Source organism: Cibotium barometz, chromosome 22 (genome assembly GCF_041138505.1).
Source record: "Cibotium barometz isolate CiBa-2024 chromosome 22, ASM4113850v1, whole genome shotgun sequence".
NCBI classification, from domain to species: Eukaryota; Viridiplantae; Streptophyta; class Polypodiopsida; order Cyatheales; family Cibotiaceae; genus Cibotium; species Cibotium barometz.
The window spans coordinates 10,161,811-10,173,636 of NC_141067.1; the positions used below are offsets into that span (position 1 = coordinate 10,161,811).

Genomic DNA, 11,826 nt, shown 5'->3' on the forward strand with positions numbered 1-11,826 from the left:
CACCATGTAATGCGTAATGTTTGTATCACCCCATGTATTGACCATGGCTTTTGTAAAATTTTGAAGCTCTTCTTGAAATTTTTGGCGCTCCTCTACAGTTGTCTTGCTTTTGCTCATTAATTTAACCTTCTTATTGAAGTCTGATCAAACTTTCTCACGTAGAACTACAAGGCTTGCATTGGTGCAGTCAAACGTTGTGCATTTACACAAATCCTTCCACAAGTCCCAGGACTTTGAGTTCTTTACTTTTTCTGGCCTCTCTAGAAAATGTCTTGCCTTATATCCACTCATTGACACCTATTGGGCCACTTCATGATTTATGCCAGAGGTCTTCTTGTTAATAGTAATCTGCACATTGTTCCATGGCATCCAATTGAGTTCAGTAGTTTCTCTACTTTTTGAAGAGCTTCATGCTTTCCTTGCCTTTCATAGTAAATGCATAATCAACGTGACACTTGAGCAGACGATCAAACACACGTATGAATGTATGAAAAGTACAAAAGTGGGCATTCTTGAGGTCGAATGGAATTGCAGGATTCCATTCGGGGTCTCTCAAATGCCTGTTTGGCTTAGCTAGCATGTTAGCAGACAAGACACCACCAACCCAACTATCCGCATTATCATCCACTGTGTCATTCTCATCATCTTGATTCTCTAGCTTCCTCTTCCTTCCTACCTTATTCTGTTTCTTTTCTCTTACCATTCTCATGCACCATGGACAAGGATTTGGGGTGTTAGCACCTTGTGGACACCAAAGAAGGCAAATTATTGTCTTCAAGTCACCTCCTAAATGCCAGTCTATTGTATAAGTGTCCTTACCCTTCACTTCTAATTTTCCCCCCTGAATCTATGCTTTAATGACATTGGTAATCCATGGTATCCTATCAAACATCCAAGCCAGCACTTCATTTGTCTCCTTCGTCGGTACTTCAAATGCCCCAAGCCACCATATCTCTCTCTCAAATTGGATACTAAAAGAGGGAAAACTTAACTTGCAAACCCTCTCCCTATTGCTCGTCTGATTGTCTGGGTTTTCATTAGAACCTTCCAAAGGTAACTCAGTCTCCTCAGTCATGTTGATCTCACTCTTTGCATATGCCATTGCCTCATTCATAAGTGTGATACTCATTCGTTCTAACCTCTTGCCTTTTACAATCTGACACTCATCCACTTTCAACACAAAACTTACCTTGTCACCTTGCATAACAAAGAAAAGTAGATAAGTTTTAGTACTTGAAAGATTTTTTATTATTAGCTCGCAAAGAATGTAAAAAAATACTTACATTGTTTAGGCAGTCCATAGAATAAGATCATAGCTCTCTGAAGACATTGTAGATCAACAAATATGTTGTTCAACTCATTGTAGGGATACATAATCTTACCATTTGTGCTTTGCTTTTTCTCCCAAGCTCCAATGGTTAATATATCATTGATGCAATAGTACTGTCCAATTTTGCATTGCACATCATCATTGCATGTCCTCTTTGCTAATCATATCTTTTTGGGGACAGAAAATATATTCTTTGTGATGCCTTGTTTGCGGAAGTGTATTTTTTAGCAATTGATGGAGGGCTTGATATCCTTTTGTGCTAATGTCCACCTCATCGCATGCATTCTGAACCTCCTCAATGCTTAAAAGATTGGTAATGTCATCCATTATCTCATTTGCGAGTGATGGAAAGAATGTCATGCCTCCTCACACAACTACGTAATATTTCTCCAAAATCTTGAGGACCATTTTCACCACATGCTTCTTTCAAAAAATTTCTATCACAAACCAATAAAGATTACCAAAAAAACCTTAATCTATTGCTTATAAACAACCACAACAACCAAAAATACCTTAATCAAAATTACTTGTAACAATAATAGCCACAAAACAAAAAACAAACCTTGCTACATGGATTCTTCACTTGTGAGCACGACCACCAACTACGAGTTTTTGAATGTTATTGATTGTTCTCTTTCACTCTCTTGCTCCCACGTGGGTGCTCTTCATGCGAGAGATTGTATCTTGTAGCTTTATAATGCGAGCCTCTTTCTCTTTGTCTCTTTTCTCTAGCTCTACAATATTATTTTGTGCATCGTGCAGTGCATATTGTGCACTACTCAAAGTGCTTTTTATAAGCTTTATATTTGTGAGTGGAGGAATTGTACTCTCTATGCATCGCTCATTCTTAACCTTCTACAATATCCAAGCAGCCCATTCTCACCCTCTCCAACAAACTGAATAAATGAAAGAAGATCAGTGAAGGGTGGAGGACAATGCAAAGAAGGATCATTAGGATATATATATCCATCAATCCAAAGATCCACATTAGTCCGACCCTATTGTCTTCTTGCATGCTTCTCATGTGTATTTAGATGTTCTTTCTTGATTGGTGCATATTCATTCAATATGCGAATATACAAGTCCACCTTCCGTACTCTTGTTGAATCTGAAATTTTTGTCATTCAAAAAATGGAAGAGACTAATCTGAAGTGATCAGGGATGTCCTATTGTTATTGTGAAGAGGGAGAGAGATAAAGAGAGAGAGGGAGATAGACTCAGTGCTATCCTGTTGTATTCGCAATAGGAGAAGAGAGCTTGGGAAAAAGGGAGAGAGAGAGAGAGAGAGAGAGAGAGAGAGAGAGAGAGAGAGAATCTTATTGCAGAGGTTGGTAGGAAACGTGATTAATAATAGTAATGATTGAAAGAAACGGAATGTGTGGGGAATTTCAAATATGACTATTAAAGTGGAGTAAATAAGAATGAAAGCGTGGATATCAGTGATCTTAGTAGGGGGTTTTAATAGCTAGAAAGAGAATCCTAGAGAGAATCCTAGTTCAAGAATTAGAGAGATCCCCTACTTTTAGGCCTAAAGGTAGGCATTATTATGAGCTTTGTCTCCTTAACTCTCAATAAAATTAGTCTTAATTCCTTAAAATTAGGGATCCTTACAGGGCCCTTTTTATGCTCAAATGCCCTCTAATGAGTCTACTATTGCAATTTCTTAAGTGATAAAAGTTTGTATGTGAACACATAGAGTTCTTTAGCCTCTTTAGCTATAAATAGTCCTCTATATAATCTCTTGCAACTTTAAAAGTAACAACTTTAATCACCACTACTTAAGAATATAATATAAAAGATTGCATTAACAAATTTTAAATCAACAAGGGTGGACCTTTAAAAAAATAAACTTTACTTTTATTCCAAGATATATGAATGGGAGCGCTCCAAATATTTTGTTCCTATAAATATAAATAAAATGTCAAGTTTTAAATCAACAAGCGTGAACCTTAAAAAAATAACTTTATTATTCCAAGATATATAAATGGGAGTGCTCCAAAGATTTGTTCCTATAAATATAAATATCAAGTTCTAAATCAACAAGTGTGGACCTTGAAAAAGTAACTTTATTGTTATTCCAAGATGTATAAACCGGAGTGCTCCAAAGCTTTGTTACTATAGATATAAATAAAATGTCAAGAGACAAGGAAACAATGCCTATTCTTCATTAGAAAAACTTCATGTGGTGCAACCGAATATCAAGGAATCACCAATTGACCTCTCACCAAAATAACTTTAATATTATTCCATGATGTATAAATGGGAGTGCTCCAAAGATTTGTTCCTATAAATATAAATATAAATGTCAATTTTCAAATCAACAAGGGAGTGCTCCAAGGATTTGTTTTCCTATAAATATAAATATAAATATAAATGGGAGTTCTCTTATTTGTAAATCAACAAGGGAGTGCTCCAAGGATTTGTTCCTATAAATATAAATATAAATGTCAAGTTTTAAATCAACAAGGGTGGACCTTAAAATAACAACTTTACTGTTATTCCAAGATGTATAAATGGGAGTGCTTCAAAGATTTATTACTACAAATATAAATAAAATGTCAAGAGACAAGGAAACAATGCCTATTCTTTAATAAAAAAAGCTTCATGTGTTGCAAATCAAATATCAAGGAATAACTGATCGACCTCTCACCAATTAACCTTTGTGCAAATAAATGGATTACAAATGTCTTACATCTAATTCATATGAATTTAGATTGCATTGACACATTGGAATATAGACTTGATTAATTAGTGTATTCCTAGATTTGCCTCCCTTTTCCTTGAAGAAGAACTCAAGTTTGAGCTTTGTGCATTGCATGTGAAAAAGATATAGACTTGATTAATTAGTGTATTCCTAGTTTTGCCTCCCTTTTCCTTGAAGAAGAACTCAAGTTTGAGCTTTGTGCATTGCAAGTGAAAAAGATATCAAGAGCATATCCTTTTGTCATAATCATGTGTCTTTTTTTAGATGTCAACTCACACCCTATGACATTTTGTGAGGACATGGCATCAAAAAGAAAAAAGTTAAAAGAGTTGACTTATGGGGTGTAGATGTGGACTCATATATGTATGTGAAGTCAAAATCTAATTTACTTTTGTGAGGACATGGCATCAAAAAGAAAAAAGTTAAAAGAGTTGACTTGTGGGATGTAGATGTGGACTCATATATGTATGTGAAGTCAAAATCTAATTCAAGACATTGCACAATGCATAGGCTGTATTGGTTGTTGCCACATACAACATGGTGGTTTGAAATGGTTCATTTCCACCATAGAGACATTGCATAGTCGTTGTTGCTTGTTCCCACATACAACATGATGGATTGAAATGGTACATTTCCACCATCTACCAAAATTATGCATTCACGAAAAAGTGTGCCTTCATTTGATCATCTTAAAAACTCTAATACCATGTGTATATTTATTCTAAACATGATAATTTTTGCTTGGACATCATGTTGTAGGCATCAAGGAACAATGATAAAAAGGTAGTGCCCATTACGACAAAGTATAGACACATAACTATGGTGATTATGGCAAACTATAGAGACATAACTATGGCTGTCATTTGAGCACTTAAAATAGGCAATGCCCATGTAAGCTCATGTAGGCACCATGGGTGGAGACTAGACATGAGTCATTTGCCACCATCAAATTGAGGGAACTTGACGTCAAAGTAATAAAATACCATTTGTAAGCTTAATAAGAAAAGTATACATTCATGAAATAACACTTAATACTTTATCATTTTGTAAATTTCAAAGTGTATAGGGAAAGTTCTAGGGAGGAGAAGGAGATTGCATTTGCCTTGAAAGAATTGTAAAAAAATCATGTAATCATCGAGCTTAAGACTATATTAGATTGACAACAATCAAGATCAAATTTACCAAAGAGAATTTATTAATGAATTGATGTGGAGAGCTAGAAACATTTAAAAAACAATAGATCAGGATATTCTTCTTTGCATAAAGAAGAATTTCATTGGAACCACAAGATAGTGAGGAAAATCTTCAACAAGTCTTATAGATTCCTTCCTTCTTGAAGGGTGTGATAAAAAAAAGAGAAATTAAAAAATATGATTTGCTTTTTAGCCACTCATAATAGTTATTAAATTTGGCAATCATACAATAGGATCCGCAAAAAAGGGAACTTATATACCCTTAAAAAATATACAAATTCTTGGAAATTTTGAAAGATGTTGCTTCTCTTATTGGATCTTTAAAATCATAACATGCACCCTTGGGATTTAGCATTGCTTCACGTCTAGGTTCATACAACATGTTTTACCTGTTAATAGAGGATGACACACCTCTTGTTTTTCTTTTTATAGCTCATGATTTTCCTTTAAAAAATATTGATGATGGAACTTGCTTCATCTAGTTGAAGAAGATTACATCTGATAACTTATGGAATCATGCATATGTTATTACATAATTTAGAATCACCCCAATGCTTATGTTGAACTACAAGAGCTATGCTTGAGTGTGATGGCCTTCCAAATGAAATACTATTCAAAATTGCTAATGTTTTTCTATTTTGCTAAGTGTGATGGTGTTGAAAGTACGCCATTCCAATGGAAAATTGTTAGCATTCTTCTCTTTCGCTAAGAGGAAAGTATGCCCTTCCAAAGGAAATACTCTCCAAGTGTGATGATGTGGCAATGAGTGCAATGAGGATAAACCCTTGATCTTTTCTAATGATGTGAAAGTGAACACACATTTTCTAGGTCTCTAGAACCTGCTCATGATTGAATAAAGCCATGTGGTTAAAACAATGCGTGCATGCATTGTCAACTTATCCAAATTATGCTATTATCTACTTTGCCCAATTTGAGTCATTATGGCACAGTTGCTTTAGTGTGAATATCTACATGGGAAGGCCATCATGTATGTTGCATGATGTCCATCTCACATGAGACTTTTGCAACATTCTCATGCATAGAGTAATCAACATCCTCATATATAAAGTAATCATTTAGACACATCATCTATTTACTTATCGGGGTTATACCATTACATGAGCATTTTTCCTTTACGTCCATTTCACAAGTTCCGAAAACTTTCGAAATCATCATTCATGACAACTCAGATAGAGTATTTCAACTCCGATAGAGTGTCTTTACCACAGTATACTTTGTAGAGACGTGATGCAAAAAAGAAAATATGGGCTTGTTTTGTATGAGGACACATTCTATCAAGGTTGTCCAAATTTCTACACCAAGTCTTCACATGGTTTGTCTTGGATTTGTTTTTTTTTTCTTTTACTTTTTAAATTCAAAACAGCAAACCAACCTTGTTTTTGTTGTTTTAAATTCACTGAAGGTGTGTTCAAAGGCGTGTACTATATGGCTTGGTCAAAGGCCACCTCGTGTGTTTGGAGAGGCTACGACATTTGAAAGGCCACCAAAGGCTTCTCTCTCTCTCAAGACACACACACACACATTCTCTCTCTCTCTCTCTCTCTCTCTCGCGCACACAGACACACAACACACACACACACATTCTCTCTCTCTCTCTCTCGCTCTCGCTCTCTTCCAGTCCACATTACTCATCGATTCACCCCTCTCTGTCGCTCTCTCCTGCATACCCCTCTCTCTCTCTCTCTCTCTCTCTCCTGCCCCTTGTTCAACACAGAGACACACGCACACGCGCGGTCTCTCTCTCAATTCATTTCTCTGGTGCCTTCTTCAACCCCCACCCACACACGCTCTCTCTCTCTTTCTCTCTCTCTCTCTCTCTCTCTCTCTCCTTCTCCTTCTCCTGCGTCTGCTCAATTTCTCACAGAGTTTTACGCCCTTCGGAGATCTATGCCGGTAAGTGTTCTTCAAGCAGAGCGTCTCTTTGTGGGTTCTCTTCTATTGCACCGTGTTTGAGCTTCAACGATCGTGCCGTACATCTGTTCCTACAGTTTGCATGCATTTTGTGGCCGTACTCCCCCATTGTATGGTCTTACATTTTCCAACCAAGCCCATCCCTTGCAGCCCTATTTTCGATATATTCAAATCATGTATCGATGTGGCCTCTGATGAAGTTTCTGATGATTTTCTGTGCTTTTTCAGCAATCACCACCTCGAAATTCAGGGGATCATGACCCCAAGAGCTATAGCTCCGATGAGCCATCCTTTTACTCTGATCCATTTAAGAATTCCCCTGTGAAAGCTTCACATCGCCATGGATTGGCATCCATGAAATCCCCCAAGGTGCAGGATGTTGTATCATCTTCGTTGCCCCAGCCTTACCCCGTGTCCGTAAGATCTTACAATCGAAGAGACTACGAGTACATTGCCTCGTTTCGTCGATCCCTTCAAGCAGGGTTGAGGGCCACTAGAAGTGAGACTGAGCTTTTGCAACAAAAGGTGTATCACACTGACATGGAAATCGATATTTCTGCTGCACGCTCCACGGAATCGAGAAGTTCCGGGAGCTCTGCAGGATGTGGGAGTCCCAGGAGCTCTGCAGGATGTGGAAGTTCTATGGACACCTCCAGCAGCAAGTACGGCAGGAGGGACATAATGCAGATGGGAAAGCACCAGCAGTGGCCCAAGAGTGCTGAAATCAGGTCAGATACACATGATCATCTAGATGGAGCACAGTTAGCACAGGAGCCACCTGAATCTGACAACGATGTGAAAGAAGCAGCACAACTTTTGCAAGCAACGACAGAGTACACAGCACAGGAGTCGTTTCTAGTTCAGGATACGTGTGTGGATGAACTGGGAAATCTCAGCTGCACTTCGGGATGCGGGAAGCCAGTTGAGATGGTGAGTGAGAGCTTTCTTTTTGACAGCAATTTATGCAATTTGTTGTGATCTTTGAGCTTTTTGAGATGGGCAGGGCAGGGTAGGGTAGCTATCTCTGAGGAGCCTGTCGCATGCATGCATGCATGCACTCACACCCCCATGCACAGATAGGGGTCTAGTCACTAGGTCCTTGTTATTGAACACCACAACTTTATGTTACTGAAGAAACTCCTTGTTTTATCTTGCAGCAACAGCATGCAGCTGTTCCTGAGTTTGGTGCTTGGAATAGCGAAGCCTCCTCTCCTGCTAATGCATATACGAACATTTTCGACCGACTTCGAGAGGAGAGGAGAGGAGGGGAGTTACCTGCCCAAGCATTACCTCTACATTTACAAACCCCAATTCAAGAACTCACAGTAGCAAAGATACCAAGGCATGAAGCCACCCAACATCGAAAATGGTCATCATTGGTAGGCAGCTCTTGTCTCTAACCCACGCCTTACGTAATGTAAATTTTCTACAACTCCACAAGAAAATAAAATCCTTATATTCAATGCATGTGCCATCTTACAAGGGTTTTCCTTTACGTGTGTGGATGAGAGTTGGTGGAGCCTTTTGAATGATATCTAAATTATTGGCTTGGTGCAATTCTGTCTCAGAAATGGAGCCTTTGCTTTGTTGCCCCTGTAACCATTGAGTGAGTGGTGAGGATGCAATCCCGCCAGGAGATCGTGCCACATGCACACATGAGAAAAAGACCAACCAAAGACGCAATGAAGTTTTTTCATCAAAGCATATCTACAAGAATCCCCTATTCTTTCAAGAAGAGTTTGTGCCTTTTCTTTCGGTCAAGTGCATATGTATCACTGTTTTGTGGATGACAATGATTATGTCAATAATGTACTCATTAGATTGTCTTTGTGATATCTAATATCACCATGTAAAAGCCAGGTAAACCACATTCCCTTCTTTTGTACCAATCATGTATGGATCAACCTGATTATGAATATCAATAAAGCATTGTATCAATGAGATGGTAAAGTCCAAAATGTTAAGACAGCTAATTTCATTGAATCATGGGCCTTTTTTCTAATACTACTCTTCTAGCCTACTACCTAGATTGGCATAAACATTGTGCCTTATGGTAGAAATTGAAAGATGACAAATGAAAGAGGCAGAATTCAAGGGTTTTGTGCCTTATGGTAGAAATTGCAGAAAGAGCTTGATCTTTCTCAACAAGAACAGATCCCGCTTTCAACCAAATTATAGAGGAAAGCAGTCTGTGGGGAGCAGGAGCTGGAGGCCAAGATCAAAGAACTCGAGGCCAAGATCCAACAGCTGCTTTCTTTTGCTGCATTGCTTCACGCAGGGGCTCACCTCCCTGCGTGAGGAGAAAAGCAGACTCTTCAATGAGGTGCAATCTCTTTATTACAGCAAAGCAGAGTAGTAGAAAGAGCTGAGGCCTGGGTAGCATCAACTGCAGGTAGCCTCAACCTCACGACCTGCTAGCACCTTTAATCTCGATGATCTGTAGCACACAACCACCATCTCAGAAGAACACATGATTCACAGAAGCATGGTGTCTATGGTTTCAACCCTAATCCTCCTGTAAGGCATCCTTACAAAATATCCATGCACACTTGGTCAAACAGGATACACACCCTTTGATTTAAAGAAGCCTATGATCATAAAGGATATGGCCACACATTAGTTTCAAAAGCCTACTCACATGACATTACACAAAAAGCAACCTAATGCAAACCTTGGGTAAAATGCACATACTTGAACATGGAAGACAATAGACACATGGGTGATCACATGGAGAACTACACAGATCAACATGGCGATGGGTCAGAGATGCACCAAGTGGAGTCTATATTGTGGTGCCTGCCAGGTTGCAGCACAGAATGCCCATCAGTGCAATTGTGTTGTGTGTGCCCCAGTTGAGGTGGGTACCCTGCCCAGGCCATGAAGAGCCTTAAAATGAAAATTTGCCCATGTATGTGTATGAGAATCACCACTTCAGAACATGTCTAGTTTATGTGAATGAGATAGAGGGGTGAAAAATTAGTGAGACCAATGAAGTGCTCCTAGATTTGTGGAATGTGACACCAAGGGGGAGTGTTAAAAAATATGGTATCACAAATGTATGTTTTTGACGGGGAGTGTTGGAAGTATATTTTTGAGTAATATCAATTGTGTATTGTTGGAAGGATAAGCACATCGGTAGGTGCTACCTTGAAACAGTGACAACTCATGTATGCCACATGGCAACGGGTCTTGGCTAGAGGCTATCTATATTAGAAGCCTCTCGTTGTATGGTTGATAACATATTGCAATACATTTGGTTGAGTGTGTCCACATTTCTTAATCATGGATTATCTTGATTATTTTTTAGCCTCTCCAATCTAGTCTCTCTCATTATTTGCATCACTCTATCAAGTCTACCCCTAGCACCTTGGATTCTCAACACCTTTTAAACATAATGTGAGGAACTTTAAAGTTTTCTTTTTATTTAGTTATTTATTTTTCATACATATGCATGAGTGCACATCGTTACATGTATGTTCAATGCATGCTCGTGATGGGGTTACATGTATGTTCAATGCTCTTGATGGCTTTACTTTTGTTTACTCCATTAGCGCGCTCTCTCTCTCTCTCTCTCTCTCTCTCTCTCTCTCTCTCTCTCTCTAATTTTGACTAAAAAGCCAAACAACTGAGAAACTGGAATCGTATTATTAGTGCGCCAAGGATAGACTTGTTTATGCTTTTGTCTAGTTTTTATCACTTCTTATCTCTATTGTACAAGTACCACTATATAGCGCTCATGTGAGACCTCTTTAAGGTCTTCATGTTGACTCAACCTATAAACCATGAACAAATAGGTTGTATGGGTTGTATGGGCTGAATCACCCTCTATTATTGGAGGTATGGTTGAGTGGCTTAAGGCATTGGTGTGCTAAATCAACATGCAAGAAGATTGTATCATGGGTAGAGACAATGAAAAGAAAAAAGAGAAAATTATCTACTACTTTGGGATTGGCATAAATATGTTTATGATTTATTTTGGCTATTTGGCTTAGAAAATATGTTCGTGAGAGGGAATGCAAACTGAAATGACATCCAATATTTTTTCTAGAAAGATTGATTTGTTTCTCTTTAATCGTTTTTTAGTAATAGATCGAGCCTCTTTGTCTTTCCCTTCGTGGGTAATTTGTAAGAGAGAGATGACTTTCTTGGAGCTCCTTTCGGCCCAAAATCGGGTTGGCTAGATTCCTAGATTTTCCCTCTTTTCCACGATTTTGTCAAAAGCCTCTCTTTCTTAATAAAGGGAAATCACCACCCCCAAATAAGGGCTTTCTTTCTCATATTGAGTTTTTCATGTCAAACATTTTCTCTCATCTAATGAAAAATGTGTGTATCCCATATTTCTTCTATATTGGAGTATGCTTTTCCTATGTCCTCTAGCCTCTTTTCTGTTAGCTTTCATTGTTTCTTGTATAGGAGCCAAATGAGGATGGTGAGTCTCTCATACCTTTTTCAATATCCACACCACTGATTCATTCTTGCTCTTAGAACTAAAAAATTGTGAGCTGTTGGTTGCTTCTACAAATAGTACACCACATTTTTTCTTATATAGGAGCTACCCGTTTGAGTCTCTGGAGCTACCCTGAGAAACTATTTGAGTCTCTCTTGGAGTTGTCTTGAGTACCCGTTTGAGTCCTTTTTTATCAAAACATTCACTATGTCTTTGGCAT

The 11,826-nt window shown here is 38.3% G+C and overlaps 1 protein-coding gene across 2 annotated transcripts; it reads left to right on the forward strand.

Annotated features, from left to right (window-relative positions):
• Positions 1–6,758: 6,758 nt before the first annotated feature.
• On the forward strand, positions 6,759–9,100 carry LOC147626253 (uncharacterized). 2 transcript variants are annotated; one of them, XM_086816403.1, is made up of 4 exons: positions 6,759–7,141; positions 7,388–8,089; positions 8,323–8,538; positions 8,728–9,100. In XM_086816403.1, exons 1-4 carry the CDS (start codon positions 7,136–7,138, stop codon positions 8,767–8,769), a joined length of 966 nt encoding a protein of 321 aa, XP_086672529.1. In that variant the 5' UTR covers positions 6,759–7,135; the 3' UTR covers positions 8,770–9,100. The 2 variants fall into 2 exon arrangements, with proteins under 2 accessions (XP_086672529.1, XP_086672528.1); XM_086816402.1 differs by having other exon boundaries at positions 6,762–7,141; positions 8,317–8,538.
• The last annotated feature ends 2,726 nt before the right edge of the window (positions 9,101–11,826 follow it).